The sequence below is a fragment of the Bos grunniens genome, chromosome 19 (genome assembly GCF_055505025.1).
Source record: "Bos grunniens cultivar Pamir isolate PY7600 chromosome 19, Bosgru_T2T1.0, whole genome shotgun sequence".
In the NCBI taxonomy this organism is placed as follows: domain Eukaryota; kingdom Metazoa; phylum Chordata; class Mammalia; order Artiodactyla; family Bovidae; genus Bos; species Bos grunniens.
Window position 1 is genome coordinate 24,929,538 of NC_141183.1, and position 27,075 is coordinate 24,956,612.

The 27,075-nt window shown below is 50.9% G+C and overlaps 2 protein-coding genes and 1 long non-coding RNA gene across 7 annotated transcripts; 1 reads left to right on the forward strand and 2 right to left on the reverse strand.

The window, feature by feature from the left end:
- Window positions 1-374: 374 nt before the first annotated feature.
- On the reverse strand, window positions 375-14,326 carry PRR15L (proline rich 15 like). Of its 4 annotated transcripts, XM_086358019.1 has the most exons (3): window positions 5,590-5,807; window positions 2,482-2,541; window positions 375-1,538 (listed from the first exon to the last, which is right to left on the reverse strand). In XM_086358019.1, exon 3 carries the CDS (start codon window positions 1,507-1,509, stop codon window positions 1,207-1,209), a length of 303 nt encoding a protein of 100 aa, XP_086214145.1. In that variant the 5' UTR covers window positions 1,510-1,538; window positions 2,482-2,541; window positions 5,590-5,807; the 3' UTR covers window positions 375-1,206. The 4 variants fall into 4 exon arrangements, with proteins under 4 accessions (XP_086214145.1, XP_086214146.1, XP_086214144.1 ...); XM_086358020.1 differs by lacking the exons at window positions 2,482-2,541; window positions 5,590-5,807 and adding an exon at window positions 14,303-14,326; XM_086358018.1 differs by lacking the exon at window positions 2,482-2,541.
- Window positions 14,327-17,353: 3,027 nt separating this feature from the next.
- CDK5RAP3 (CDK5 regulatory subunit associated protein 3) lies at window positions 17,354-26,830 on the forward strand. Of its 2 annotated transcripts, none has more exons than XM_086358022.1 (14): window positions 17,354-17,410; window positions 17,692-17,737; window positions 19,444-19,575; window positions 19,855-19,955; window positions 20,340-20,388; window positions 21,254-21,432; window positions 21,654-21,790; window positions 21,969-22,113; window positions 22,507-22,617; window positions 23,138-23,216; window positions 23,798-23,886; window positions 25,661-25,866; window positions 26,237-26,408; window positions 26,500-26,830. In XM_086358022.1, the coding sequence occupies exons 1-14, from the start codon at window positions 17,408-17,410 to the stop codon at window positions 26,563-26,565; spliced, it is 1,515 nt and encodes a 504-aa protein (XP_086214148.1). In that variant the 5' UTR covers window positions 17,354-17,407; the 3' UTR covers window positions 26,566-26,830. The 2 variants fall into 2 exon arrangements, with proteins under 2 accessions (XP_086214148.1, XP_086214147.1); XM_086358021.1 differs by having other exon boundaries at window positions 17,391-17,466.
- Window positions 19,689-25,791, reverse strand: LOC147351784 (uncharacterized). Its single transcript, XR_015147681.1, has 2 exons — window positions 25,579-25,791; window positions 19,689-20,109 (listed from the first exon to the last, which is right to left on the reverse strand). It is a non-coding gene; the product is annotated as an uncharacterized LOC147351784 (long non-coding RNA).
- Window positions 26,831-27,075: the final 245 nt, after the last annotated feature.

Sequence of the window (27,075 nt, forward strand, 5' to 3'; positions counted from 1 at the left end):
GCTCAGAGGAGATTTTGTTTTTGTTTTTTAATGTTCCCCAAATCACCCAGCTGCTAAAGGAGGAACCAGAATTTGAATCTGGATCCCAAACTAAACCCCTGAGATTTGGGGGTCAGTCACCAGAGGTCTGCTCCATTCTCTTAGAGCACCTGAAAGGCCTTTCTGTTGCTGAGGTATAACTAGCTCCTTCCTTTGCGCTCTCCATCTCCAGATGCTAAGATGGCTTGGTGGTGAAGTTAATGCCCCGTGCACTAACTATATTTTTTCACCTGGGGACCTTTCCTGATGCTCAAAAGGAATAGTTTGAACACAAAGTAAAAAAGAGTAAAGTCATGAAAAACAGCATTTCAGTAAATGTAAGACAAGAGCATACATAGGTTCTCTGCTTTTGCAGCATTGTTTATTACAAAAAGAAACCTACAATTTTTTTTCTTTTTAACAAAATTCAAGGCTCCAGTACTCATCTCTGGAGCTGATCCATCTTAAATACTAGTAGGGATAGGAGGGCTCCTGCCAGAACTTCCCACCCCCGTTCCAAGTTTGGACCCGAGGGGCTGTGTACTTTCCCTTTGAGGGTGCATGCAGAACTTGTGGGGTCCCTGGTCCCGCCTTCCGCAGCACCTCCTAGGGAGTGCCAGGGTCCCCTCCCCCTTCACACCTGGGGACAAAGTTCCAGGAAGTTTCTCACTTGAGTTAGGAGGTGAACTCAAGTTCATCATCTCCACCTCAGCTCCAGGAAACCACCCCCATCACGTGGCTTCTGGAAAATGCACTCAGAATTGATCCAGAGAATAATCACAGGTAGAGAAAGTAGAGGGAGCAGTAATTTAAACTCACCCTTGACCCTGTGCCCCGGCAGGGGGTGAGGTCTGTCCGGATCCCCTGCTCTGTTCCTTCCACGCCCACCTCCCTGCTGGCGCTGCCAGTGCTTCCAGGAGGGCTGTCCTTCCCAAGTGGGACTTTTCAACCTTGAACTGAAGTGCCTTTGTATGTGGTAGGGGAGGGCAGGAGGACCTGGGATCTCTCAGGCCTTCCAGAAAGCCAGAGCACATAAATACAAACCTAAAACCAGACATTTCCTGCCAGCAGGCATCAAGTCCCCCCACGGCTTCAGCTGTGGCCAAAGAGGCCAGCATGGCAAGCTCCTGTCTCAGACCCAGCTGATGGCAGGGAGCGGGAAGGTGCTAGCGTCCTCCTCGGCCCCCTTCACTGTCCTTTGCCCTCCCTGTCATCAAAGAGGTTGGGGTTCTCCGCCAATGAGGCTCGGACCTTTTTCTTCTCCTTGAAGCGGCCTGAGTTGGAGACTTTGACGTGCTTGCCCTTGGTGTTCTTGTCCACAATCTTCTCCAAGCGGGTGTTAAAGTTGCTGTTGGGGTTCCCACTGTCAGGCCTCGGGGGCTCCGCACCACCCTCACTCTGGGTGTAGGTGTCAGGGATCTCATACAGCACTTTTGGAGTGGATTTCTTTTTCCTCAGGAAGGTCAGCTTCCACCAACCAACTTCGGTCATGGCGTTCCCAGACCTGAGGGTGGGGCTTCCTGCAGGAGCAGGGGATGTAGAGAAAGGGGTCAGTGGGGAGAAGGGGTAGGGGCCTTGGAGCAGCCCTTTCTAGTCTCCCAACCAGGTTTGAAAGAATTGAAGGTGGGGCCAAGTGAACCCAGGATTCAGGTAAGCGATGCAATCCTTTTGATGAACATGAGGAGAGACAAGGGTCTGGGGAAGAGGCGGTCAAGAAAACATCCATGGGGGAGCCATCTGAGCCAGGCGTACGGGACAGTGGGACAGCTACACCGCTGCCAGACAGCTTGACACTCCAGGCCCCTTGGGGCTGCAGGAGAGTGAATAGCTTGCCAGGTCATAGAGCAACTAGGCCTTGGCCACCTTCCCAAGCTCTTCCCGCTATGCCTCCAGGCACTGCTGCCAGGACCAGACAGGTGATCACCTGGTATCAGACAGACAGAAATACCCTATGCATTTTCTTTGGAATTCATTATAAAATTAAACAGGATTTGTGATGTTCAGAGTAATTTGGACTTCCCAGTGGTCACCACTGGGGCTGAGGAAGCAGCTGGGGTTTTTATAAGAGAGAGAAACATCAGGCTGGGAGTGGGAAGTCCCAAGAACTATTGCAGCCTCATGACCTCTGGCAAGGTACATCTTTGGACCTTATGTCCACCTGTCCTTTCCAGACCTAACGTTCAGCCCTAATGTTAATCCTTGCCCACAAGGTAGACATGCTTTGCAAAGTAAAACTTATTGAGGGGTGGTTCCCTTTGCCCATACAGCTTCCATAAAGACAGGAGTTCGACGGAAACCTGAACATTTGAAAGGAGGTTTGGTGGGGCCAAGAGGTACATGTGGGGTCTGGTTATCACAGGCTGGACCCTCCATAAGGGTATCCCATGAGAGGTGGGGCAGGGTTCTGAAATCCAAGCTTCTCCACTGACAACATGATGTGTCCTGACACAGTAGTGGCCTCACCTTTCACTAGTCCATGAAGTTGCTGCCTGAGCTGGTGGAAGTTTTGGCAGATGAAGTTATCTGGACACAAGAAAAAGAGAGTATAGGCTAGAGATATTAAGATCAATGAAAGAGCAGGCAGAGTGATGAGAAATGGAAACATCTTTGGGCCTGGAGAGGTTGGTGGTCTGATTTTCAGAACTCCGTGGTACTGTTGCAGGGAGAAGTCAATTCTGGCTCCATGTTGAAACTGTTTCCTTGACTTGCTTTCCATTGCTTTTGTTATTATACTCCTACATAACGGCCTGTCTCAGAGAATCCTGCCCCTCTGCCTGACTGTTAAACTAAAGTGCCTTTGTTCAGAACCCTGTCCACCCATAGACGGCAGAAAGGAAGAAACTAACACATCCCCCTGCCTGAGGCTTGCCATTCTAGGAGATATTTGCAAAATTAATGGCCTTTTTACTTTGTTTCCTCCTCCCTGCCATCTCTGATCCATAAAAGAACCTGGCATTCAGACCCTGAAAAGATGGTTATTTTGAAACATTAGTCTGCCATCTTCTTGGTCAGCTGGCTTTCTGAATAAAATTGTATTCCTTGCCTCAACACCTCATCTCTCTGATTCATTGGCCTGTCACGTAGAGAGCACAGCGAGCCTGGAGTTGGTATCAGTGTGAGCTGTGCAAGTCCTGAGGAGGAGGGTGCAATAGCCCCAGCACATCGGAAAGCTAGATGATCAACCAGCCCAAGGTCAGGCAAATATATCACCTACTTTTAAAAACTGATGGTCTTAACTACATTTTCTAAAAAGACCTGAAGAAATATGACAAATGATTAATATTGGTTTTCTTTAGGTAGTAGGAATATAGGATGTTTTCTCCTCTTTCTCTCTACATATATATATATATATATATATATAAATTTTTTATTTTATTATTTTGATTCCCAGATTTTCCATAATGAGTCTGGAGTTTTTTTTAGAGGGGGAGCAGGTCAAATTCATAAATAATGAAAGAGGGACTTGCTGGCAGTCCAGTGGTTAAGACTCCGTGCTTCCAATGCAGAGGGCATGGGTTTGATTTCTGGTCAGCAAACTAAGATCCTACATGCTGTGTGGTTCAGCCAAAAAAGTATTTAAAAAGAAAAAGAAAGAAATGAAAACAGGATGCTGACCTAAGCTTGAAATGAACTGAGTGCCTGCATCCGTGGCCTCCTTGCTGTGGTTGTCCCCTGGCCCTGCATATATTCATCCACTTGCCCAGAGCAAGGGGGTTCCTCCCCACCTCTCTGTCCAGGAAGCAGATCCCACTTTGCCAGCTCTGTCCCTCGAGCTGAGCTCAAGAAGCAAGAAAATCCCAAGGAGATCTAGTGCAGCTCCCACTTAGAAAGTGAAGGAGGGGTAAGTGGTCAGGTAAATACTTTCAGGGCACCCTGGAGAGGTGAGTGCACCAAGGAGACAGCCTGAGAGCTTTGCTTTGGCAGCCTGCCCCACCTGGGCTTAGCACAGCCTTGCACAGAACTTGGTGTTCCAGAATAGGTTTCTGGAAGGAGCCTTGGGGAGGGCCAGGAAGGAGGGTCAGGGTGCTTGCTTGGCCTATGGGTGCCCCAGTCACCACCTGGTCTGGGGCAAAGCCCACAACCCCACCACGGCCCATCTGGGACTGCTAAGGAACTTGGGGAATGGAGGATTCAGCTCCTGAAACAACAGTAACCACCAAACTGCCTTGCTCCATGAGAGTACCCACTGCTTGTGCCACTTAAAATATATCACTTTAACAGGTCTCTGAACTTGGCATTCATGGGTCTTAACTCTCCTTGGAGTAAAGGGAGCCACTTGTCAGAAAACCACAGAAAGAGGTCAGAGTAGCCCTTGGGCCCTGCCCTGGAGCCTTCACCATGGCACCAAAGTATTGGTGCCTTTGGCTCCTGGCCTTGAATTCTGGTCTCTCCAAAATACTCTCTGCTAGGCCTTGCTGTCCCTTCTGTCCAGGAGGACATGACACACCAGTAAGCAGGTGTTTAGCCCTTTAAGCAAGGCAAATCTATGGAAATCTGAATGTGCAGAACAGATACATTAGAGGACTATTCTTTGTTTTTCAAAACAAGGGGGCTACAAGATTCTTTTAAATAGTGAGCTACCTCAAGATTGTGTAAAATCTGATTTGTTTTAGGAAAAAAATGTGACACAACAGTCAAACTTCCCCGATATCCAAAGTTGGAAAAAGCCAGAGGCCAACAGTCGCATGCCCACGCGTAGTCACAGGAGGCTAGAGGGACCTGGGGGAGGGGATGTACTTGGAATTTTGAACAGACTCAGCAGCTGGTGATATACCTGCTTTTGCAGGGCCTGAGCAGGCACACCGAGGGCAAGGCCCTTGCCCCGGGGACTTGCAATCCGTCGGATGATAGAAATCAGCCCTGAAGATGCAAGTTACACCTCCACTGTTTGCACAGCTCGGGAATCCACACGGCCTCTCAGGAGAGCCTACCACCCTTTGCCTATGGTGGTTAGCACCCTGGCATGCATGTGGGCACCCCAGGACAGCTCCCACCATGCCAGCTGGGTTCTGTGAACTGCCCTAAGGGCCTTGCCAGACAGGGTTGGGCTCCTTCTGAGCTGGAACAAGTTAACCATTGACTGGGGTGGAGGTGGAAGGCTGGAGGCATGGGTGGGGGGGTGGGGGTGGGGTTGAAGGGGTGAGTCGCCTTCCTGCAGTAAGACAAAACTCAGAACCTCTATTCCTTGCATCTCTGCATGGCCCCTGTGGTACTTCTCCACTCTGTGTGACACTCAGGTACCGTGGAGAGGACAGGGATATATATTCCTACCAGACAGCCAGAAACATCCTCCAGCGGGGGAGGGGGTAGCAGGTGGTAAGCTCCTGTCCAGCAAGAGTTAACAGATCACTGCTCTGGAGTAAAACTTTTCCAGAAGGAGCTCTGTTGGAGGCCTGGATTGACTCCAAGAAGCCAGTGGGATGAGTCGAGCTCTGCCTGCCCACCTAGAGATGGGAGTCGGCATGCCCGGTCCCCCTTCCCAGCTGGGCGTATCAGCCTTGGAAGCAGAACTGAGCCCCCAGACAGAGGTCCATGCCTTGGTTTCCCCTCCCGCCCACCCTCTGCCGGTACCTGTGAGCCCGACTGCTGGGAGGCTGGAGGCGAGAGCTTCCCTAGAGAAGGAGCTGAGTGCAGGAGCTGCGCCCCGGGAGACTGGGGGAGGTGGGGGTGCCTCCGGACTGCCGCGCCAGGCAAGGCTCAGGCTGGGAGAGCTGGGTAGGAGCAGCTGTGCAGCAGGTGCGGAGAAACAGGTGCAGGACGGTACCTGCTCCGCTGTGGCTCCGGGAGTCAAGGTGAACCTGAAACCCAGCCCCTCCCGGCTAAGTAAACAGAGGCTGGCTCAGCTGATGAATATTCATTACCCCAGAAATCCAATCCCAGCGCCCCTGCACCCACCCAGAAGACAGGGTCCTCCAAGGACCGCCTGGCCAGGAAGAAGAAACCCCAAGGGAAGTCAGGGGTGAGGAGAACCCGGGAGCCTCTCGCCTCATTCTGCCACTCTCAGGGGCCTGTTTGCACCCCAGCCATAACTGAGGTCATCCCTACCTGTCCCATGCCCCAAAGAGGCCAGACCCCTCTCCAGCATGAACTGCCACCTAGACTTTACCCCAGGCACAATCCAGAAAGGGTTAAGGGCCGCTGCTCCGGCGGCTGGCGGGAGAAACGGGAGCACCCAGCTGCTTTGAACTCAAGAGTCGAAACCAGTCCCTGGTCAAACTGGTTGGCAGACCGGTTCCCAGGCTGCCTGCTTCCACCCCAAGCCTCAGGCGGGTGCTGGGTGGGAGGCTGTGGTTCCCTCCTGACCTGAAGGCTTTTCCTCAAGTTCTCCCTAGAAGGGGGTTGAGTGGCACCAGCTCCTCCTTAGGCCAGGTTCTCCAGACCCACCGCAACCTCCCGTGTCTACATCCCCTCCTTCCTCGCTTAGAAGCAGTCTTCACAGACCTTGAAATTCTGCCTTCCGCCATGGACTGTGTGGCCCATTCCAGGACCGAGGAGATCCGGAGGTGGGGGTGGGGTGGGGGTGGGCACTGGGTAGAGGAAAAGTGTACAATTCCCCCATCCTTGGCACCCCCTCCAAGTTATATTCTAAATTCTAATTAACCAGCTCTCAAACCTGCCCACACTTTCAGCACTGAGTCTACATGGTTCAGCTTCTCAAGGCCTCTTGAGTTCGTCTTTGCCTCCATCCTAAACAGCCCCTGTGTCCCTGGGCCTCAGGTGGACAGTCCTGCAGAGGCTCCCCATGGCCCAGAGTGGAACCCACTTGGCCTGGCCCTCCTAGTCTGCACGTCTCTTCCAAACTCTCCCTGAACGTGCACACAAGGCGTTTCTCTGCTTGCCATCCTTGGTATGGAAGCTATCTAAGAGGACGAGATTAGGAATGGTCTCCCCACCCCCTGAGTAAACCAAGACAAACTCCTATTCATCCTTTAAGGCCCAAATTATTATGCCCCCTACTCCCCCGAGAATTGTCTTACTCCTACTGGGCTTCCTCACATGCTTCTATTTAACATGCCATATACCATGATTAAGTGTGTGCATACACATATACATATATAGTAATGTAATGATCCAGTCACATATTTGCCTCCCTTAGAGAATGTTAGCGCCTTGAGAGAAATAGCCTATGATATCCCTTATATGCAGAATCTAAAAAGAAATGAAACAAATGAACTTATTTACAGAACAGACTACAGACTTAGAGAAGGAAGAGGATGAGGCGAAAGGATAGTTAGGGAGTTTGGATCAACATGTACATACTATATTTATTTAAAATGGGTAACCAATAAGGACCTATTGTACAGCACAGAGAACTCTGCTCAAGGTGATGAGGGAGCCTGGATGGGAGAGAAGTTTGGGGGAGAATGGATACATGTGTATGTGTATATATATATATATATATATATGATTGAGTTCCTTTGCTGTCCACCAGAAACTGTTACAACACTGTTAGTCAATTATACTCCAATATAAAATAAAAAGTTAAAAAAAAATGTTAGCTCCTTGAGCCCCGAGATGTCTGTCACTGATACAGACCTGGCACATAGTTAGTACTTAATGCAAACTTTAAAATACAAATAAGAAATATAAGTATTGTCTTTAAGAAATTCTTAATGCAGCCACTTGTCCCAGGTAAATGTGAGAGAAAACCCATTTATTTCACTTCTGGCTGTTTCAGCTATGCTCACTTGGGGATCTATGAGAATGAAGGATATTGTTTTGTAAGGTTCTCCTAACTCTTGTGAGAGGTATACACAGCTGTCCCAGGAAGATTTCTAGATCTGTCACTTTCTCCGAAAGCCTGGTTGAGAGTCAGTGTCCAGTCCAGAAGATACTGAAGAGGCTAAAAAGTTAACTGAGGTATTGGGGAAATAGTAGGACGATGGGATGAGCACTAGCTTGGGGACTGTAACCAAGGGTCAGGACACTGTTCCATCTGTACAGGAGGAAGGGACTTGTGCTGAAAATACGCACTCCCTTCCCCCTCTCACCCCACACCACCCTGCTTCAAAATCCAGGCCTTTCTGATGTGTGCAATCCAGAGGGGGCAGAATTATGTTCTCTCAGCTCCACTCTGGAGAAGGCACCCCAGTGGGTGGGATTTAAGCGGATGCCTACGTGACCTGCCCTTCAGAGAAGGCCAGCAGGGCCAGGTACAGGAGCAGAGGCCCGCCTCAGCTCCCCATCCTGGGAGGGATCAGCCTGGGAAGTTAGGCCCAACCCCTGACCTTTGGTAGGTTTATTTCTGGGAGGAGCAGGGTTGGGAGAGGAGTTTGAGATAAGGCTATAAACTATGACTATCCCTTAAACAGATCACCCCCACAAGGCTGCTGTATTGTTTTCTAGAATTTTCCAAATAGGAACATGAAATGTGCAAGTTTTCCGAAATGTGTCCTTGTTGGCTAAAGCAAGTTGAAATACACCTAAGGGAGTCTCAAGGACCTTGGTGCCCTGTTAGACATGCATGGGGCCCCATTGGGTTGCAGATCTAACCTGGCCCAAAAGATCATTCCTAGTTTATTGACCTCTGCCCAGGGAGTAGATCTAGGCTCCAGGGATATTTATTTCCCAAAGCAGGGAGAAGGGAGGGCCTGCCATCCTCCTCAGCACTCCCCTTCCTCTGGAAGGCCAGGAGATGAGAGTTTGGGGGTGGCCAGCCTGGTTGAAGGGCAAGTGGGGCAAGGCCACAGACTGGTCTCTGGAAGCTATACCAGGTGCAGCCAGGAAGACGGCAGGGCAGGTTTGAGGTGAGTGTTGAGGTTGCCACTGGAGGGGCTGCCATTGCTCTCCTTCAAGGAGACCTCAGTGGGCAGTGGGAATACGAGCAGCCAGTGTTCATGTGGACTGTGCAAATACTTAGAACTCTGAATCCTCATTGCACTCTGAGATAGAGCCTCTGAGTGGGTTCACCGACTTGCATCCCCACCAGCAATTTTCCTATCACTCTTTGTATTAGTTCTTTGTGGCTACTATAACACATTACTACAGACTTTGATGGATTTAAGCAACAGAAATGTATTCTCTCACAGTTCTGGAGGTCAGAATTCCAAAATCACTTTCACTGGCCAAGACGAAGGTCTTAGCAGGGTCATGATCACTCTCGAGTCTCCAGGGACAGTTCCTTGCCTCCTCCAGCTTCTGGTGCCTGTAGGCATTCCCTGGCTTGCGGCCACATCACTCCCCTCTCTGTCTCCTTCACCCTCACGTCACTTTCCCCTCTTTCATGTTGTCTAATCTCTATCTCTCTTTTATAAGAATACTTGGGAGAGGGACTTCCCTGGTGGCCCAGTGGTTAAAAATCCACTGGCTATTGCAGAGGACACTGGTTGGATTCCCAGATTCCCATGAAGCAACTAAGTCCACGTGCCACACCTACTGAAGCCCAGACCCTAGAGCCCGTTCTCCAAAACAAGAGAAGTCACCACAATGAGAAGCCTGTGCATCAGTAGGCCCTGATTGCTGAAACTAGAGAAAGCCTGGGGGCAGCAACAAAGACCCAGTACAGACAAAAATAAATTAAAAAAAAAAAAAAAGAATACTCGGGAGAGTATGTAGGGTCCACCCAGACGATCCAGGATGATCTTAATCACATCTGCAAAGACTCTTTTTTCAAACAAAGTCATATCCACAGGTTCCAGTGATTTGATGTGGACATCTCGGCGGGGGTGGGGCGGGGGACTGGAAGATGAGTTTTTTGTCCTACCACACTATTCATTTTGACCATTTCTGTACTGTCAGACTGGTAGTGAGTGTGCCAACCAGAATACCCTGCAAAGAAGGACTTACTGCCTTCCTCAGCTGCTGGCCTCCAGCTGTCAGCTCTTCCAGGGTCCACGTCAGCTGCAGAGAGCATCTCTCCCAAGGGCCTGCCCTTCTAGGGACGTAAGGTCCAGCCATTTCAGCCCCATGAAGGACATGCTGAGGGGCCGTATTCACTTCACTAAACTGACGGAAGTTCTGCAAGGCCTGCGTTACAGCTGGATTTCTCTCTCTGCCGAATCCTGCTTCTGTCTGGTTCCTCTCACAGGAAGTGATCCCTAGTAAGCATCTTGCCCCTTAAACTTCACCTACTCTGGAGAACACAACCCAGGACAGAGACATTAACATTTTTGCCAATGCGACGGAAGTGAAGTAATCATTTTTGTGTTTTATATATTTACTTTTCCCTAGAGCACTGGATTGCGGCTTCCCAGGTGGCTCTAGTGGTAAAGGACCTGCCTGCCAATGCAGAAGACGTAAAAGATGTGGGTTCGATCCCTGGGATTCCCTGGTGGCTCAGAGGTTAAAGCGTCTGCCTGCAATGCGGGAGACCTGGGTTCTATCCCTGGGTCGAGAAGATCCCCTGGAGAAGGAAATGGCAACCCACTCCAGTATTCTTGCCTGGAGAATCCCATAGATGGAGGAGCCTGGTGGGCTACAGTCCACGGGGTCGCAAAGAGTCGGACACGACTGAGCGAATAGTCTCTAGCATGCTCTAGTGCACTGGATTGAATAGTGTCCCCCAAACTCAGGTCCACCTGGAATCCCGAAGTGTGACCTTATTTGGAAATAGGGTGCTTGCAGACGTAATTAGTTAAGCTGAGAACATACTAAATTAGGGTGGGCCTTAAATCCAAGGACTAGTGTCCTTACAGGAGGAGAGACATGAAGGGAGAACGCCATGCGATGACAAGAGCAGAGGATGAAGTGATGCAGCTGCCACTCAAGGAACAGCAAGGACTGTCTGTAGCCACCAGAAGCTGAGTGAGTGGCAGGAACAGACTGTTCCTCAGAGCCTGTGGAAGGAACCAGCCTTGCTGACACCTTGATGTTAGACTTCTGGCCTCCAGAACTGTGAGAGAATACATTTCTAATTTATTTAAAATTTTATTTTATTTCATCCGTTTATGTTTAGCTGCACTGGGTCCTCACCACTTTTTCAGGCTTTCCCAGTTGCAATGAGCAGAGGCGGTGCCCTGGCTTCCCATTGCGGTGACTTCCCTTGTGGAGCGTGGACTCTAGGCACATGGGCTTCAGTAGCTGCAGCGTGAGGGCTTGGTGGTTGCAGTTCATGGGCTCTAGAGCGTGGGCTCAGTAGTCATGGCGCACGGGCTTAGTTGCTCCAAGGCATGTGGAGTCTTCCCGAACAGGGGATCAAACCCATGTCTCCTGCGTTGGCAGGCAGTTTCTTAACACTGGACCACCAGGGAAGTCCTTATTCTATTTGTCAATATTTATTTATTTGGCTGTGCTGGGTCTTAGTTGCATCATGCAGTATTTTTAGTTGCAGCATGCGGGATTTAGTTCCCTGAACAAAGACTGAGCCCAGGGCCTCTGCATTGGGAGCCCAGAGTCTTAGCCCTGGAATACCAGGAAAGTCCCATATTTATTATTTTAAAGCACCCTAAGTGCAGCACAGTGATTAGTCACTCAGTTGTGTCTGACTCTTTGGGACCTCATGGGCTGCCCACCAGGCTCCTCTGTCCACAGGGATTCTCCAGGCAAGAATATTGGAGTGGGTTGCCATGCCCGCCTCCAGGGGATCTTCCCAACCTAGGGATCAAACCCAGGTCTTCTACATTACAGGTGGGTTTTTTACCATCTGAGCCACCAGGGAAGCTCTTTAAAGCACCTGTTTGGTGATAAGTTGTTACAGCAGCCCCAGTTAATCAGACACTGAGTTTCTAGTAAGACTGAGAGTCTTTTCACACATGTATTGGCCATTTGGGTTTCCTGTTCTCTAAAAAGATCCTTTCTCAATACAGAAAAACATCTCCACCTGCCCACTGTTGTCCTTCTAGCACTAAAATAATACAACTGCTTTTATGGATTCTTGGGCTCTTTGCACAACTCTATAGCTTGACAGATATCGGCTGCCTATTGGTTGGGAAATCTGATCTACAGGATAAAATTTCAACCCTTCGTCAGGGACCTGAGTGTTCCTTGTGGTCTCATCTTGCCAGTCTCTTCAACCTGATTTCTCTTCCCATAAATATCCCACAATAGACTTCTTGTGGAACAGCCATGCCATCTCTCACCTATGTGCTTTATCCATGTTACTTACTTCCTCTTCCTAGGATGACACCCATCTCTTACATGTCTCTCCTCCATCCTCTCCCTCCTCCCACAGTTCGTTCCCATCCTACCAGACTCAGCTCAAGTATTACTTCTCCCAGGAATCTGCTCTGACGGTTTCCATCCGCATCTCATGCCTTTACCCCCCAGTTGAGATGGATACTCGCCCTTTTCTGTTTCTTTAACCCTCTAAGCATCCCTCTTATTTTGTCTGTATGGATTTTTTTAAGCACTTACTATGTATGGGCACAGAGTTAGGCTCTGGATGTGCTGTCATGGGATTTAAAATGTGGTGGGCCTCTCACATATCATACAGTCATTTCCTTTGAGGGCTGAGACCGTGTCTTCACGTTAAGGTCTCCAACACATTGGCAAATGTATTCAGTCGCTCAGTCACATCTGACTCTTTGTGACCCCATGGACTGTAGCCCTCCAGGGTCCTCCATCCATGGAATTTTCCAGGCAAGAATACTGGAGTGGGTTGCCATTTCCTACTCCAGGGGATCTTCCTGATCCAGGGACTGAACCCACGTCTCCTGACTCTCTTGCTTTGCCAGGCGGATTCTTTACCACGGAGCCACCTGGAAGGCCCATCTTGGCAATAGTGCTTGACAAATAGGGGGTAACTAACACTGAACAGAATGAGAAGGGAGGCTAAAGAGGTGAGAGGTGTGGCAATGGGCTTGGTTTTCTTCCCGTGAAAGAGCAGATTCCCTCCACCCGCCATGATGGGGATGAAGAAACCATGGAACGCAGGGGCAATCCTCAGAAGATGACACGTTGAACCCAATTCATGAAACTCCCCAGTGAGTTATTTTCCCTTAGACGACTAACAAGGAGAGGGCATGGTGGCCAGGGTTTATCATGGGTCCCAGAGCACCACCCAGCTGACTGGCACCTCATGGGCCTTCTGGCTTATGCTTAACTTATGAAGCTAACCAGCCCTAATATCTTCGCCTGAAATTCCTCCCTCGAGCTCCGAGTGACTCCAAGTCCTGAGCTGTAGGGGGAGGGGTGAAGAAAAGAACCAGGGCATGCACAGCCCTCCCCCCAGACCGAGTGATCATGGTCCCCACTCACTGCTAAATACCTCCCTGCACCCGCTGCATCTGCTCTCATTCCGTCCTCCACAAGCATCCAGTAAGCAGCTGACACTCAGTGTCCGGGTCATACCAGGGGCTGGGGTCCCAGAGATGAACAGGCCTGTACTCCCTGCCCACAAGGTGCGCACTGACTAGCTGGGGAGACAGACTGCAAAGACCAACCCAGAGACTACACTGCAACCAGCAAGAGGCCAGCTGAGAATGCTGAGTTTTCAGAGCCTTCAGCCCAGCAGGCAGATACACCACACACACACACACACACACACACACACAGCACAGTCAGTGTTGCTGTGAGCAAACACACATAAGACATGGACCATAAAGTCATAAACATATGGTAGATAAAATAAATGGGTTATTTGAATGTCAAGGGTAAGCCTTCCTTTTATAGATATTGCAAGAACATAAGCAATGGCCTTCTTGCCCAGAATGGGGCGTGGTAAGAAAGAACTTTGGTAAAGGCCAGGAATTGCCAGGGTGGGGGTGCTGACTGTCTGACACAACATCAGGGGAGAAAGTGGGAATCGGGCCGAAGAGGAGGGAGGAAGAAGCCTGCGGCTGCAGTGGCCCAGCTGCGTGAATGCAGCAGGCAGGGCTGCCGGAGAAGCCACATCCCACAGAGAACAAGAATGCGGGCGGGGGAGCCAGACAGGCCTGGGTTTGGATCCCAGCCTCACCAACTACCAGCTCTATGATCTTGGACAAGTTACTTAATTACCTGAGCTTTGGCTCCCTTGCCTTTAAAACCTGGCTAATAACAGTACCCAGATTATAAGGTTGTTTGGAAGGATCAAATTAGATAAGGCTTGTAAAACATTTAGATCTACACTGGCATTGGGCACAGACTATCACTTAATAAGCAAGCTAACAACAAAGGATGGCAAGGCAGCCCGCATACACAGCACCCCGGGGCCCTGTGCTTTCCTGTCTAAATCCTCCACAGGCCTCCTAGCTTCTCCCTCACCTTCCTAAGTGCTACCCCTCCCCCGACAGCACCCCACCTGCTAAATCAACAGAGAACTGAGATTCACAGTCAGAGCCTTTCACAGCCTCTCCCTGCCACTATCCAGAGGATGGGAGCCCCAAGGATCTCGATGCCCTAGAGGCCAGACAACTTGTGTGCTTACCTGCGCATTGGCCCTGAGCCTCTCGATGGCCTCAGAAAAGGACAAACAGTGAAGATACTGCACAAAATCCGCACCCCTACGCTCTCTGGGGCCACCACCCTGACGCTAGCACCCGGGCAGAGCTGTTCTCAAACACGCTTCTTTCTGCATGAGTCACCTGGGGTGCTTCGAGGGGGTGGGGGTGAAGTGCTGGTGGTCTCTGCCTCTACCACCTTACCAGGGCTGGGCCTTCCAGGCTCATCCTGCCCTGCCCTGCCCTGCCTGTTGGTTCAAGGAGGAGAGATGCACCTTGAGGGTGGGGCAGGGCCATGCTTCTTGGGATGTCCCAGGGAGCCAGGAACACATAGTTGGAACCCAGTAAGTTTGTTTAATCATGGGGAAGCTCCAGCCATTCCTATAGCCTGAGTCAGGACTCTACAATGGGAGCCAAATTCCCATGAGAGAGCCCTGAAGAGGCTCTTAGTTCTGCCCTATGAGCCATTTTTATGGAAGACTTTCAACCCCTTCTATAACAATAATGATTACTGTTTCACAGACACACACAGAGTTTGCAAATAATGAGAAAAAAATCTATGAAAGTATGTTGTAAACTATAAAGAGTTACATACATCTAGTGGGTTTGTTTATTTAAGCTTGTAAATAGAAATACCCTGAGATGGTCAGGATGTTTTATCTCCATGTTGAGGAAACCGTGGCTGGCAGAGAGCTTATCAAAATGGCCCAGGATCTCATTGGGCAGGAATCTAGGTCTTCTCACTGCCCTATCACATCACACAGTTCAATAAAAAATTTACTAAGCCCCAAGTGATGTGCTGGGCACAGGTGGTGGGGGAGATGGGTCACTTAGAAAGACTCAAGCAGAGCCTCCTGGAGGAGTTAACAACCTGGAAGGGGAAGGGTGCAAAATGGCACATCCAGCCCTGTGAGCCCCCTTGCCCACCCTCTCTCTTCTCTCCTCTCACCCTCTCTCCTCTGCACTTCTGGACCCATCTCATGCTCTCCCTCAGCTTCAGCCACAACCTGGACCGCAGATGAGTCAGTCTAGCTCTCCAAAGCTGTATCTCCAGCCCCCTGAAATCCAGAGCTGCAGACCCAAGTGCCTCCTGCACACTTCTCACAGGGGAGTCTCCCTGGGCCACCAACCCCATAAGTTCAAAGCTGAGATGCCCTCCTCCTCACCCCCTGCAGGATGCTCTGCATCCCGCATCCCTGAATTAGGTGGGGGTCTCCCACTCAACCACCTATGCGTCACCCTGTTGTCCCACTCTCCACCCACACAGCCAACCAACTGCCAAACCTGTCCATTTGCCTCCAAACCATCTCTGAAATCTAGTTCTTCTCTTCCTCCTCATGCCATTGTGTCAAGTCAAGCTCTAACTCTTGCATAATAACCTTTTAACAGTCTCCTTGCCTTCAGCCTTACCTCCCACGAATCCATCAGTCTCTGCAGTCAGTTTGTACAGGTCCCTCTTTGCCTCAAGCCTCAAAGCCTTGAAACCCTCCTGTGGTTCCTCTCTCCCTGCAGGGGTGAAGTCCAAGTTCCTTCCTGAGATGATATGATATGATACCACCCTTCCGCCTTTACAGTCCCTTCTCCAGCCAACCCCTGCCTCAAACATTTCATGGCACAGAAGCTGGCCTGTCTGAAGGGCCGGCTTCATAAGTGTGAGACCTATGCAGTATATATATATATGTATATGTATATATATATATATATTTATTTGGTTGCACTGGGTCTTTGTTGCTGCTCACAGGCTTTCTCTAGCTTCAGAGAGTGGTGCAGGGGCTTCTCAAAGTGGTAGCTCCTCTTGTTGCGAAGCACAGGCTCCAGGCACACCAGCTCAGTAGTCGTGGCTCCCGGGCTCTAGAGCACGGGCCCAGTAATTGTCACACAGGTTAGTTGCTCCGAGGCATGTGGCATCTTCCCAGACCAGGGATCAAATCCAGGTCCCCTGCAGTGTCAGGTGGATTCCTATCTACTGCACCATCAAGGAAGTCCAGTTCATAATTTTTAACAAGGGCATTTTAATTATACACTGGACTCCTGCAGTTATCGTGCCAGTCTTGCCTGCCTGTTGTTCCCTGCACCTCGTTGCAAAGCCTGCAAAGCTTTGTACAGTCTACTCCACCTGGAACACCACTCCCACATCTCCCTCTTTCTGCAGCTCTTCTTTTAACACTCAATTTAGGTGTTATCTTTGGGATGCCTCCTTTGACCCTCCTCCCTCCCGATCCCTGCCCTAATCACATAACACGTAGCAGGTGTTCAACACTTGTCTGTCACCTAAATTCAGTGAGAAGGTAATGTGTGACAAAAGTGCCACAGAAGACTTCTAAACCATGATCCGCGGTAAAGTGAGGCAATAGGGCGTTTCTTAAAAGACTCTTCTTGAGAGTCTCTTGGACTGCAAGATAAAACCAGTCAATCCTAAAGGAAGTCAACCCTGACTATTCCCTGGAAGGACTAATGCTGAAGCTGAAGCTCCAATACTTTGGCCACCTGATGCGAAGAGTTAACTCACTGGAAACGACCTTGACGCTGGGAAAGATTGGGGGCATGAGGAGAAGGGGGCGACAGAGGATGAGATAGTTGGATGGTATCACCGACTCAATGGACATGAGTCTGAGCAAACTCCGGGGGATGGTGAACGATAGGGAAGCCTGGAGTGCTCCTATTCATGAGGTCGCAAAGAGTCGGATATGACTGAGCGTATCTAAACCACATCAAGGACCTCTAGGTTCCTCAGTAGGCGCTAGGACCCTGTCGGTAGACTCGTTAATCTTTACGCAGAGGGCTCCTTGCCTGCCTGGCCGGAAGCGACTGGGACCAGCTCCAGGGCGCCGCCTGCCGGGATTATGCCGCCTCTACAGCCCTTTCCTGGAGCCCCGGCTCCCGCCAGGTCTTGAGCCCGCCTCGCGTCTCCCATTGGCTGGCTCCTCTTCTCCCGCCCTTCCCGGGCTCAGCCACTCGGAACCCCGGGGTGGGTGGGGCTTGAGGCCTGGGATGGAGCGCGCGTCCCGATTGGCTCTGAGGAAGGCGGTGACGTGGCCAGAGAAGACTCATCTGTGCCTAACCCGAGGCTCAGCCACAACAGCACTGGATTAATGGTACGTGGGGCGTGTCCCGGTCAGAGGCCGGAAACGGAAGTGAAGGAAAGATGCAGGTGGGGGAACAGCAGCTGGGGAAATGGGGGGCTGCCCTGGGGCCCCTGGGCTGAGTTCAGCCGGTCCTTTCCTGACCTGCTTCCTCAGGCTCTCTCCGGGGGGCGGCCCTCCCCGTCCCGTTGTGCTGGCCCCGCAGGGTGACGGTTGGGGGGATGAAGTGAGCGCGCGAGTGGCTTGTCCGCTCGCATCACTCACGCACTTTTCCCCGCCGTGTTTCCCGCCAGGACCATCAGCACGTGCCCATCGACATCCAGACCAGCAAGCTACTCGGTAGGAGGGGCGCCCCCGCTCAACTACCTGTCAAGGGGAGACCTGGCCCCCTTGCCCTCTGTCACCAACAGCGGAAGCGCCGACCACTTGCTGTGTTCTGTGCTCCCATCTGTGGCTGGCTGGACCTGCCTCAGTAAAAGGAGCGGGAAGGAACCACGCTTAGAGTCTATACTTGACCTGTGTTTTCTGTTTTAACGTATAAAACATGTTGTCAATCATATCTTTCAGGGACAGCAGAGAGTTAAAGGCTTACCTTAAAGGTGTTCAGCTGCTGAATGGCAGATGTGAAGTTAGAACCTAAGTCTGTCAGGTTCCAGTATTGTATTATGCTGGAAAAACAATTTTCTTCCTTTTTATTTTTTCCTTTGATTTTAGGAGGAAGAGGCACATAGGTCCAGTCGAAAATAAAACCTTTTAGTGGCCAGGCCATCTCCCTGGTGTCTGTATCGGGTTTATATACCTCCTCTCCAGTTCAGAGCCAGGGAAGGACCTCTTCACTCTGACCCCTCTAGGGCGGTGCACCGCTCCTGGATTTTTAAATGGTCTTTGAGTTTAATTGTTTTGATGCCAGTCGTGTCATTAAGATGACATCTGTTTGACTATGTCATCCCTTTGCTTCTACTTCTGTGACATCTACATAGTTTTTGTTTTTGAAGATTTTAGTGGAGTGCAGCAATGGGAATGTAACTGATAACTAGTGTGGGCTCCCAGCGTTTGACCAATTAGATTTATTAACAAGGGCAAGGTGGCCACTTAGTGGAGCATCTTTAACTTCATTTCGAATTTGTCCCAGCTCTTCAGGACCTGTACACTCTTGATGTACATGCTTGTTATTGGTCCCGAAACCCAACCATTTATTGAGGGTTTATTCTATACCAAGTGCTGTTTTATGTGCTTAACATTATGAAAATGAAGATCACTACAATTCATTGTAGTGCCATGCGCCAGGCACAACGTTCAGTGTTTTACCGTTTGTACTCAGTGTATTTATCTTCCCCATTTTACATGTAGAGAAACTGAGGCACGGAGAGGTTGAGAGATTTGCCCAAGAAAGTTGGTAATAGAGCCAGGACCAGCTGACCACAAGTCTTGGTCTTAGCTCTCTCCTATGAGGAAATGTACATGGCTCTCATGCACCTATACCCTCAACTAAAAACAGGTCTGGCCCAGAATCCAGGAGGTCAGTCACACTGGTATTCATATGTGCAGGATGGTGCTTCCCTGGTAAGAGTAGTCCAGTGTTATTTAGTCCTTAGGGGCTTTGCAGTTGTTCATTCATCTGGTATTTGGTGTAACCATCTTGGATTTTTCATTGTCATGGTTAATCCCAGCCCTGAGAAAGTATAAATTGAATGGCATCCTCTGTCAGTAAGAAAGATATAATTATCCATGGAAGCAAAAATATCATGGAGAATTTAGAGTGGTCCAAAGTGGCACTTTGGTGTCTGGACCCATTCAAAGCTTTCCTTTACTCTGTGTTGAGGCAGTTACTTTATAAAAGTCACATTGTGGATAAAGTCAGGTTGCTGGAATCTATTTAGCCCCAAGGATCCCTTTGAGCCTGTCTTCATTCCCATCTTCCTGTGACCCCCCCACACCTTAACCAATATGAGTACAACTTTTAGCCAATGCCTTAGCATATATCACTTGAATGAGTGATGCAATTTTGGCCATGGGGAATACTATAATTTGGGTTTGTGCTATAGACTGGCTGGTAGACAGAAGGCACTGCAACCTGAAATGGCAGAGTCTGGTATTGACCATCCGAGAGAAGATCAATGCTGCCATCCAGGACATGCCGGAGAGCCAAGAGATCGCCCAGCTGCTCTCTGGATCCTGTGAGTGCTTCAGGACTGCATTACTGGACCCTCTTCTTTCCTGGGGTGGTATATATCTGCTGAGCTGTTCCCTTTTCTTTAGTCATAGGACTGACCTCTAAAGAAAGAGAGGCTTTTATTTGGGGTATAGATGCTGGTTTATTTCAACACAGAGTGATGAAGGGGAGAGCTGTGCCCTCTAAAGTTACTGGCATATACATGAGTCAGCCATGTGTGGTGACCGCAGTGGTGGATTAGAGACTGTTATTTCCAAAGTCTTTGTTTTTCTTTGCTTTCCAGACATTCACTACTTCCACTGCCTAAGAATTGTGGAGCTTCTCAAAGGCACTGAAGCCTCCACCAAAAATATTTTCGGCCGGTACTCTTCACAGCGAATGAAGGCAAGTATGGATGACGGTGGTAACGCGCAGCTGGAGGCATCCGGTCCAGGGGGTCAGAGGCTGTCTGGTCTTGCTGAGGATCCATTGGAGATATCCCCGTGGAATACTTCCTCAACTTTCTCTCTTTCCCCATAGTTCATGCCAAAAGTAGATCCTGAAAGTGAAAGTATCCGTCTCTCAGTCGTGTCCAACTCTTTGTGACCCCTACCCCTGGGTTTACATTTGCTTTGGGAATTGCTCGTTGGCACCATACTCTTAAAGTGGGTGGTCTAGCCAGCATTATGAAGGAGGATGAGGATGCAGAGACTGGGAGAGCGTCCCCTGTTGGGGGATTGAGCTGGGATGTGGCTGCTCTCCTGGCTCACTTCCTGTTTCTTTTCTTAGGATTGGCAGGAGATCGTAGCCCTCTATGAGAAGGACAACACCTACCTAGGTAAGGGGCCCACCCTGGGAGTCCCAGTGTCCACAGGGAGGCTCCCTCCTCGAAGTTTGAGACACTGGGCTTCTAGGAGGTACAGTTCATGTGAGGGGAGAGGCTGGTGTGTAGATGTTTGGGAGGTGGGAAAATAAATTTCAATGAGTATTGGGAGGAGGATGACCACCAGGCAGGTTGTGGGCATTTGGACGGGTGCTTATGGGTCTTCTGCTGGTCACCTCTTGATGACTAGCTCCCCCGGCACCCCTCTGCTCCACTGCGCAGAAGAGGCACAGGTTGACCTGGGGCCTGTATCAAGTGCCTGAGAGAATAACTAAAAGGCTGACTGTAGTTTGGGTTGTATTTGCTAGCAGTGTAAATAATTATAATAGCTGCTGCTGTTGCTGCTGCTGCTGCTAAGTCGCTTCAGTTGTGTCCAACTCTGTGCGACCCCATAGACGGCAGCCCACCAGGCTCCCCGGTCCCTGGGATTCTCCAGGCAAGAACACTGGAGTGGGTTGCCATTTCCTTCTTCAATGCATGAAAGGGAAAAGGGAAAGTGACACGACTCTTCGCGACCCCATGGACTGCAGCCTACTGGACTAATATTGACCAAATATTAATACTTACTAAATCAAGGAATTATACTTGTATTTTATATGAATTCTCTTAATTCTCATGATAAATATTACTACCCCTGTTTTATAGTTGAGGACTGGATTGGAGAGGTTAAATGACTGTCTTAGGTTCCACAGCCAGGAAGGGGAGGAGCTGGGAGGTCAACCCCCGTTGCCACCAGGCCAGGGTATTGCGCATGTCCTTGGGGTGTGCCTGCCTTAGGTGTGGGGGTCTGGAGTGAATTTCCTGGGCCCATCTTTCTCAGTGGAACTCTCCAGCCTCCTGGTTCGGAACGTCAACTATGAGATCCCCTCCCTGAAGAAGCAGATCACCAAGTGCCAGCAGCTGCAGCAAGAATACAGCCGCAAGGAGGAAGAGGGCCAGGCGGGGGCTGCCGAGATGAAGGAGCAGTTCTACCACTCGTGCAAGCAGTACGGCATCACGGTGAGCAGCCCAGGTTTCCTGCGGGGGACGCATGCCTGGGGCCTCTGTCTGTCTTCCTGGGCCCAGTGCCTTTGCTTCTGTGGAGGGCTTTCCTTCTCTGCCGGTTGGGCCCTTCTTGGGCCAGTTTCTTGCCCATCTTTAATCTTCAGGCATTGTCTTTAATACGCTGGACTCCACTACCCACCACTTCTGTCTAAGCCCACTTCGTGGATCCTCTCTAGGGGGACAATGTCCGAAGAGAACTGCTGGCCCTGGTGAAGGACCTACCAAGTCAGCTGGCCGAGATCGGGGCGGCGGCCCAGACCCTGGGCGAAGCCATTGACCTGTACCAGGCCTGTGTGGGGTTTGTGTGTGAAAGGTATTGAGGGCCCTGGCTTCTCCCCTGTGGAGGAGGGGCGGGGACCATCGAGCTGCTTCCCCGGCTGTGCTCTCTTCTCCACTTGTGCTCTCCCCACGTGACACTTGAGTGCCAGGCCCAGCGGTGGGCCTGGCCTCACAAGGGGCAGCAGGAGGGTCAGCGGCACGCTCCATTGCAGCCCCACAGAGCAGGTGCTGCCGATGCTGCGGTTTGTGCAGACGCGGGGGAACTGCACGGTGTACGAGTGGAGGACGGGCACGGAGCCCTCGGCAGTGGAGAGGCCACACCTCGAGGAGCCCCCTGAGCAGGTGGAAGAAGACGCGGTAAGACAGGCCGAGCGAGAGCCGCTTCTTCCCCTCGTACACGGGTCAATCCTCCCCCGTCCCCTTTGAACTCAGAGTCCAGAGGGAAGAAAGGGGTGTTCCTGTGAGAGAGACTGCAGGTGGAAGGGCCCAGAAGGCCCTACTCCTTCGTTTTTCTGGCTTTCTTGAGACCACAGGGTAGACGAGTGCTGAAGAGGCCCAGGAGGCTGGTCAGCTTTGAACTGGGAACCCTTCAGTCCCCTGAGCTCTCTGAAGACAGACTCTCCTTTGGGAAGCTTGGAGGCCATTATGTTTGAACAGTGTGCTGGTGCTCCCTACTGAGACCTAGAAGAACTTGGCAGGCCCCTTTTTCTCACCCATCTTCTTTGAGCTAACACTTTTTTTCCCTTCTAGATTGACTGGGGTGACTTTGGGGTGGAGGTGGCTTCTGAAGGGGCTGACTCTGGCATCTCTGCCCAGACTGCTGGAATTGACTGGGGCATCTCCCTGGAATCGGATTCAAAGGTTGGGATGCTCTCTCAGTCCATCTCTCTTGAGGACTTTCTGTGATTGCTGTTTTGGTGATAAGAAACATGTTGGGAATTTTCTAGCGGTCCAGTGGTTAAGACTCCACGCTTCCACTGCAAGGGGCAAGGGTTCAATCCCTGGTCAGGGAACTGAGATCCTGGGTGCCTTTCAGTGTGGCCAAAGGGAAAAAAAAGTTTACTCTCTTTCTCTTCAAAGACATCACTTGAAGTTCACAGCTCTTGGACCACATATAGTTTGGGAGGAGGCAGTTTCCAAAGTGACATGTCAGAGTTTTGACCTCTTTCTCTTGGTGTTTGGGGCAGGTGTGGGGTATAGGCAGGTGGTACCTATATGCATGGGCCCCACTGCCATCTTTGCCACCTCCATCAGGGCTGCAGGTTCTTCATACAGTTGAAATGTGCCATCATTGGGCTTATTGAGGGCTTTAGTTTATCCTGGCTCCCTTTGCTGGGGAAAGTTCTCCCAACACTGCAGGGGTTCTTTGCTCTCCACTCAGGAAGCTGGGGGTGATGAGATAGACTGGGGAGACGATGCCACTGCTCTGCAGATCACTGTGCTGGAAGCCGGAACCCAGGGTGAGTGCGTCGCTCCCTGAAACCCTGGCAGAGGGTACCCCTGTGTCTCTAGAAGCAAAGAAAAAGTACGCTGCCAAGACTGCGCTTTTCATACAGTTACCTGTTTTTGTTTTTGTTTTTTTTCAAAATCTTGTTGATGATGTGAGTGTAGTGGATAGAGAAGAATTCTTAAAATGAAGCCTAGAAACTCTCAATGCTTTTGGATATCGAATGTGGGTCAGCCTTTGCCTGGGATGTTCCGAGAGGGCTAACAGCCTCTGAAGCCTGACCTGGCCCCAGAGGCTGTGACCGTGATCTGAGCCACTAGAGGGCAGTGCAGGATGAGACTTGATGCCCACCAAAGGGAAGGCACGCTTGGTTCTTTGAAACTCAGCTCTGTGGTCCTCCTCACAGACTGCAGTTGGCTCTTGGTGCCTGATTAGGGCTGTGACAAATGGGAAAGGGTGACCCTTCCTTCTTGGGTTGGAACAGGAAGTGGCTTTAGTGTAGTGTCTGTGTCCATATTAATGCACCAGGACTTCTCAAACCAATGGTCTTGTCTAGTCTTTAGCCACTTTATCACTTCTCTCTCTTCCTGGCAGCTCCCGAAGGTGTTGCCAGGGGCCCGGATGCTCTGACACTTCTTGAATACCCTGAGACCCGGAATCAGTTCATTGATGAGCTCATGGAGGTACTTCTGTCTCTGGATGATGTGCGGGGAGGCCCGGCACCGGCATAGGTGGTATTGCTCTAGACACCTGACCTGACCCTCCTGTTTCTGTGAAGGATGCAGAGTGCTTTCAGTGTTCCAGAGCAGGGGCACTCTCATTCACTCTGGAGCATTAGGATGCTTCCCATTCATTCCATTCAATGGACTTCCCCGGTGGTTCAGTGATAAAGAACCCGCCTGCCATGCAGGAGCCACAGGAGACACGGGTTTGATCCCTGAGTCAGGAAGATCCCTTGGAGGAGGGCATGACAACCCACTCCAGTATTCTTGCCCGGAGAATCCCATGGACAGAGGAACCTGGCTGCAGCCCACAGGGTCGCAGAGTTGGACACAACGGAAGCGACTGAGCACATCTTCACTCAACAGTGTTTATCATCCTTCCTAAACCCCTGGCACTGTCTGAGGAGACGGAGCAGAAAACAAGGCAGAATCCTTGACCTCGTGGAGCTTGTGGTCTAGTGGGGAACACAGGCAGGAAACAAGGCACGCAAGAGAAATACGCAGCACGTTAGGTGTTAACACAGTGCCATGGAGAAGGAGAGCTGGAAAGGGAGATGGGGCTGCGGGAAGGCCTGTTTTTATGATAGTGGTCAAGAAGGCCTTGTTGCAAAGGTGACCAGTAAGTCAAAACCTGCAGAGAGAGCCACCCCACGTCCGGCAGAAGAGCCTTCCAGGCAGGGGGAGCCACACAGAAGCTTGGAGGCAGAAGTGTCCTGCACTCGTGATGAACAAGGAGGCCGAGCAGGGGAGCTGGGGGAGTAGAAGAGCTCAGAGAGCTGAAGGGAACTGGGAGCTGCTGGGGCTTTGGAGCAATTTGTGTTTCATGTCATCTCTGTGGCTGAGGTGTCTGGCAGCCCACAGTAAGAAGCTGGTGTTCTTGGACCTTCTTTGTGGTACTGGGAAGCTGGGGCCTGCCTTTGTTAATTTCTGAGTCTGTCCACTCCTTAGGCCTGCTGGCAGGGGAGGGCCTCATGGAAGGTCTTGTCCTCACCAGTCTAGTTCAGGTTTCCATGGGTGGATAAAAGTGACAAGATATGTGACTGGTTCTCAGATTCTGCCTAGCCTTTTCTTAATCTAGGGCTTCTCAAACATGGATTCCTGTTCCCTGAATCTCATTTTTCCCATGAAAATACCTTCATTCAGCAGACAGAACCCCTTGAATCTCTGCTTCGTAGTTATCTGATCCATAGCCTGGGAGGAGGAGCGGGTGGTCCTGGGTTAGGTAAGGCCTGAGGCAGCAATGAGGGGCTGAAAGGTGATGGTGGAGGCTGCCCCAAACTCCCGCCTTACAGTTGGTGAGTTTCTAGCAATAGAAATGCTCAGAGGAAATAACTGCTCCTCTGTTGTTTAGTCACTAGGTGTGCGTTAGTCGCTCAGTCGTGTCTGACTCTTTGTGACCCCATGGACTGTAGCCCACCAGGCTCCTCTGTCCATGGAATTCTCGAGGCGAGAATACTGGAATGGGTTGCCATTCCCTTCTCCAGGTGATCTTCCTGCCTAGGGATTGAACATGGGTCTCCTGCATTGCAGGCAGACTCTTTACAGTCTGAGCCACTGTTCATTTGCTAAGTCGTGTCCAGTTCTATATGACACCATGGACTATACCACACCAGGCAGTCCCCTACTATGCCTCCTCCAGAATCCAACCCTTACCTTATTCTTTATTTTGAGCAGGCTGAGGGCCTAGCTTCCGAGTTCTTTTCTCAGTTTGAACCAAATCCTCTTTTGTCCTCAGCTCGAAATCTTCTTGTCCCAGAGAGCAGTGGAGATGAGTGAGGAGGCAGACATCCTGTCTGTGAGCCAGTTCCAGCTGGCTCCAGCCATCCTGCAGGGCCAGACCAAGGCAAAGATGGTCGCCATGGTGTCGGCACTGCAGGATCTGATTGGCCGGCTCACCAGTCTTCGAATGCGGCACCTGTTTATGATCCTGGCCTCACCAAGGTCTGGCTTTCCCCTTGATGTTGGGCTATTCCAGGGCATGTTGCAGGGCGCTGCCATCTTGGGCGGCCCTGCCTCCTTGTTTCCTCGTCTCTGTGACCCCTTGGACCTCATCCCTGCCTCCCATAACTGCACCACCCCAACTGGGGTTGGGGGTTCTCTTTGGGGCAAGATGGGGTGGCTTGAAATATGCGGGCAGAATCTGCATCCTGGGTAGGATGGGGAAGTGGGAGTGGCATTCCATACAAGGAAGGACTGATGGATGTGAAGGCTGAGCGGCCAACAGAGACTGAGCCTCCCCTGTTCTAGCAGTTGGATGGGGACACCCAGGCTGCCCAGAGACACCGAACACTTACGTGAATGCCCTGCCTAGGTATGTGGACCGAGTGACTGAGCTCCTCCAGCAGAAGCTGAAGCAGTCCCAGCTGCTGGCTTTGAAGAAAGAACTGATGGTGCAGAAGCAACAGGAAGCCCTCCAGGAGCAGGCGGTTCTGGAGCCCAAGCTGGATCTGCTGCTGGAGAAGACAAAGGAGCTGCAGAAGCTGGTGAGAGCAGAGAGGCGAACCTGCCCAATTTCCGCAGAGCGAGGCCCCTTTGCCTTCTGCCTCCTGCCCACCCGGTATCACTGTCTTTCAGATTGAAGCTGACATTTCCAAGAGGTACAATGGGCGCCCCGTGAACCTGATGGGAACCTCTCTGTGACCTACTACCGTTGTTCCTGCCCATCTTCTCAGCGTTCAGGATGGAGGAGGGACAGAGCGGGGCCCTTCCTGGTGAGAGACTAAGCCGACTGGAGGATGGAAGGCCCCATGATGGAACTGTCACCCGGATGGTGATCTCAGCACTCTGTACTCTCTGCAGGAGGCTGTCTTGATGGTCCTGTGGCCCCTCAGCCTCAAGTCACAGCTTCTGCTCCTCCTTGTTAATGTAGTTGGACTTTAATAAAAGAGAGATTCTTGTTTCCCTACTGACAGTGCCCGTCTCTGGGCCTGGGGTTGAGGCTGTGTACCCATTTGCATGGGGTTCTTGATCCTGTGAGGTACCAGGTTGGGGACTTTTTCCTCTTTGCCTCTGGTGGCAGGGAGGCCTCACAGATTAATATCTACAAACAATTCAGTAAGGGGCTCTGGGGAAGCTGAGTCAGCCGGGGCCCTTTCTCTCCACGGCCAGGCCCAGACTGCCCCACTCAGGCCAGAAGCCCAAGGGGAGCAG